Raw genomic sequence first — 4,092 nt, 5'->3', positions numbered from 1 at the left:
ATGAGTATAATTTCATGGAACTGCCGGGGGCTTGGCAACCAGACGGCAGTTCAAGTGTTGGCGGACCTGGTCCGTTCGAAGAGGCCGAGTGTGGTTTACCTTATCAAAACGTTTGTGGATAAGCAACGAATGGAAACAATCCGGGTGCAGTTGGGTTATGACAATGTGTTTACAGTAGACGCTGATGGTCATAGTGGTGGGCTAGCCCTATTATGGAATAATATAGTGGAGTTCGCGGTAACGGGGTACTCAAGTAATCATATTGATACTGAAATCAGGCTCGATGTGGGATGCCCATGTTGGCGGTTTACAGGGTTTTATGGGTATCGGGAGAGACAACGAAGGCGGGAGGCATGGCAGTTGTTACGGACTTTATCTGCACGCTCACAACTACCGTGGGTAGTTATGGGTGATTATAATGATCTTTTGGACCAGTTCGAGAAGCGGGGACGTGTTCCACATCCGGGGTGGTTGATAAATGGGTTTAGGGAGGCGGTGGCAGATAGTGGTTTGCAGGATGTACCTTTTGGGGGACATCAATATACCTGGGTAAAGTCAAGAGGCACAGATAGAATGATTGAAGAGAAATTGGACCGAATTCTAGCAAATGACAGTTGGCTTAATTTGTTTGAGGGGGTACAAGCGCTCTCGTTGACAGTTCCTTATAGTGACCATCGACCGCTGATTTTAACCCCTGTTACTTTGCCGTCAGTCCGTAAGAGAGCCAGGTTCTGTTTTGATAATATGTGGCTTCGGGAGGAGGCGTGTAGAGAGATTGTTACGCATAGTTGGGATCGGTCCATTGGCCTGGATACATTAGCCAGAGTAGAGGCTTGTGCGCAAGATATTTCTCGGTGGGGCCGACGCTATAATAAGGATTTCCAGCGGAAAATTGAGCTAAATAAACGCCGATTAGATTTGCTTAGTTCTCATAGGGATGAGTCCGGGATGCGTGAGTATGAGGTGGTGGAGAGGAATCTGCTTTTCTTGTTAGAACAACAACACTCCTATTGGAAACAACGTGCAAAAGAGTTTTGGTATGGGGGGGGGGGGGGGGGATGTGAACAGTAAGTTTTTCCATAACTCTGTGAAAGCTAGACATCGTAAGAATTCTTTTAAGAGGCTCCAGGATGAGGATGGGAATTGGGTGGTGGATGAGGCGGGTCTGGATAGTGTCATGTTGAACTATTTTGCAGGTTTGTTTTGATACTATATCGACGAAGGTTACGGCTGCGAATAATGCTAGGCTTCTCCGGCCTCTTAGTATGGAGGAGGTGTGTATCGCTGTGCTTCAGATACACCCGGATAAATCCCCTGGACCTGATGGTTTTGGCCCGGGGTTTTTCCAGTTTTTTGGGACATTATGGGAGGGGAGGTCACGGCTTTTTGCAGAAGGTTCCTTGAAACAGCTGAGCTCCCCCAGAAGGCCAACGACACTTTTATAGTGTTAATACCGAAGAAGACGGTCCCAGAAACGATGAAAGATCTACGCCCGATTGCGTTGTGTAACGTAGTCTACAAAATAGCAGCGAAAGTGTGTGCTAACTGGTTAAAGCCTTTGTTGCAGAATTTGATTTCAGGAGCCCAGAGTGCTTTCATTCCTGGCCGCTTAATTACAGATAACATTATGTTGGCATATGAGGTACACCATCACCTGAAGAAGAAAACTCAGGGTCGAGAAGGGGTTGTGGCATTGAAGCTTGATATGTCTAAAGCGTATGACCGGGTAGAATGGCGGTTCTTACAGGCAGTGATGATTAAATTGGGGTTTGGTGTGCAGTGGGTCAATATCTTGCTTGAAACGGTAACATCAGTGCGTTACCATATACTACATGAGCAGCGAAAGGTGGGACCTGTTATCCCAGGTAGGGGCCTCCGGCAAGGGGACCCGTTATCACCTTATCTGTTCTTATTTGTGGCTGAAGGGTTGAGTGCGATGATTGAGAGAAGAATGTCTCCGGGCGAGTTGCATGGGGTTACAGTGGCAAGAGGGGCACCATCCATTTCTCATCTCCTTTTTGCGGATGATTCCTTCTTGTTTCACCGTGCTACTGTTGAGGAAAGTGTGCAGATGAGGTATGTCCTGGATACCTATGCTAAGGCATCGGGTCAGTATATTAATTATGATAAATCTGCTGCCTGTTTTAGTGCTAATGTGCCGCAGAATATTCGGAATGATGTGGTTGATATACTAGGAGTGGAGGAGGGTTTGACTAGTGGAAAATATCTGGGGTTACCCTCGCTTGTAGATAGGAGGAAGAAGGCCATCCTGGGGTTTCTGAAGGACCGGATACTGTCTAGGGTATGGTCGTGGAATGCGAAGTTTCTGTCTAGAGCTGGGAGGGAAGTCCTTTTGAAGAATGTGCTACAGGCGATGCCGGCATATGCTATGTCGGTGTTCTTGCTTCCCATTGGCCTGTGTCGGGAGATGGAGGTCATTATGAATCAGTATTGGTGGACAGGAAGGATTGGGGATGGCCGTGGTATTAGGTGGCGCTCCTGGGAAGGGTTGTCAAGGCCCAAGGCGAATGGTGGAATGGGTTTTCGGCGCCTGCATGAGATGAATTTGGCCTTACTTGGCAAACAGGCGTGGAGATTGGTTACGAACCCCACTAGTCTACTTGCTCGCGTGTTTAAGGCACGTTACTATCCTAGCTGTGAATACTTTGAAGCCGGGGAGGGAAGTAATCCTTCTTTTGTTTGGAGGGGCATGTTGGAGGTTAGAAGCTGTTTGAAGGAGGGGTGTAGAAGGGCGATTGGGGATGGGGGTGAGACTTCTATTGGCTTGGATCCTTGGCTCCCGGTAGATGACAACCCATATGTGGAGACAGACTTGCATCCATCAGTCCGAACGGCTCCGGTGTCCTCTCTTATGAATATGCATGGTACAGGGTGGGATGTTGAGTGTGTTAATGATATTTTTAATGCCCGGGATGCTAACTTGATTTTAAATATTCCTGTTAGTGTGCGGAGGCCGCGAGATCAGTGGATATGGCAATGGGATCAGAAGGGTGCTTATACAGTTAAGTCCTGTTACAAGCATCTCACTTTGGTGGCAGCAGATGACCGCCCATAGAATAAGATATGGAACCTACATATTCCCCCGAAGGTGAAGAATTTTTGTTGGCAGTTGGCTTCTATTTATCTCCCTACACGGGATATTCTGCAGTTAAGAAATGTTGAATGCGATTTGTATTGTCATATGTGCAGTTGTGTGCAGGAATCAGCCCTTCATTTGTTTGTCTACTGTGCTAAAGTGGCACAACTGTGGAACAAGCTGGGGTGGCCACAAATCAGTGACTTTGCTGGTAATAGTATAAGTGATTGGTTTTTTTGGGCTATTAATTTGTTGGATGTTGACTCTCTGCCTAAATTTCTAATGACTTGTTGGGGTGTGTGGGGAAGCAGGAATGATAGTGTGTGGAAGGGCGTGGTTTTTTATATAAATGTGGTGCTGCGTAGGTCTATGGTGTTCCTGGATTGTTGGAGGAGTGCAAATGAGGGAACTCCAAGGGATCAAGAACATTTGAATGTTGTGTCATGGTCAAAACCAGCGCATGGGAGACTAAAGTTGAATACAGATGTAGCACTGAGGCAGGAAAGTAATGAAATGGGGTTAGGCTGGGTTCTGTGAGATGATAATGGAGTTTTCCTAGCGGCCAAGAACATGAGGATTCCGGGGCTTTATATGGCTAAGGAGGCGGAGGCTCTAAGCATACGAGAGGCTTTGAGTTGGTTAAGGTCTACTGGAATGGGAGATGTCGATGTGGAAACAGACTGTCAAACCGTTTTTAATGCTTTACGTTCACTGTCTTTTAATTCTAGTTTTGGTATTTTAGTAGAGGACATTAAAGTTTTAGCTTCTGAGATTGTAGATGTTGAATTCTACTGTGTAAAGCAATCTGCGAATAGTGCCGCCCATATTGTTGCTAAGGAGGCCTTTTCTGTGTCAGGTTGCGGAGAATGGTTTGATTCTCCTCCATCTTTCCTTGTGAACACTCTTATTCATGATTTAATGAATTAGTTTTTCTTTCAAAAAAAAAAAGAAAAAAAGTAAGGAATCACACTGATGATTTGAAAACACTTGAAGGC

The 4,092-nt window shown here is 46.1% G+C and overlaps 1 protein-coding gene across 1 annotated transcript; it reads left to right on the top strand.

Annotated features, from left to right (window-relative positions):
* Positions 1-3,634, top strand: LOC109159537. The gene is made up of 5 exons (XM_019307637.1): positions 1-989; positions 1,099-1,196; positions 1,350-2,885; positions 2,965-3,109; positions 3,211-3,634. The coding sequence occupies exons 1-5, from the start codon at positions 1-3 to the stop codon at positions 3,632-3,634; spliced, it is 3,192 nt and encodes a 1,063-aa protein (XP_019163182.1).
* The last annotated feature ends 458 nt before the right edge of the window (positions 3,635-4,092 follow it).

The sequence above is a fragment of the Ipomoea nil genome, unplaced genomic scaffold (assembly GCF_001879475.1).
Source record: "Ipomoea nil cultivar Tokyo-kokei standard unplaced genomic scaffold, Asagao_1.1 scaffold2833, whole genome shotgun sequence".
NCBI lineage: Eukaryota > Viridiplantae > Streptophyta > Magnoliopsida > Solanales > Convolvulaceae > Ipomoea > Ipomoea nil.
The sequence above is the reverse complement of the archived record's forward strand: the minus strand, read 5'-3'. Positions and strand labels throughout refer to the sequence as shown.

Coding starts and splice junctions, on each gene's coding strand:
- LOC109159537 (XM_019307637.1), top strand. CDS start 1: ATGAGTATAATTTCATGGAACTGCCGGGGGCTTGGCAACCAGACGGCA. Junction 990..1,098: donor GAGAGGAATCTGCTTTTCTT/GTTAGAACAACA, acceptor TGTGAAAGCTAG/ACATCGTAAGAATTCTTTTA. Junction 3,110..3,210: donor ACCTACATATTCCCCCGAAG/GTGAAGAATTTT, acceptor TCATATGTGCAG/TTGTGTGCAGGAATCAGCCC.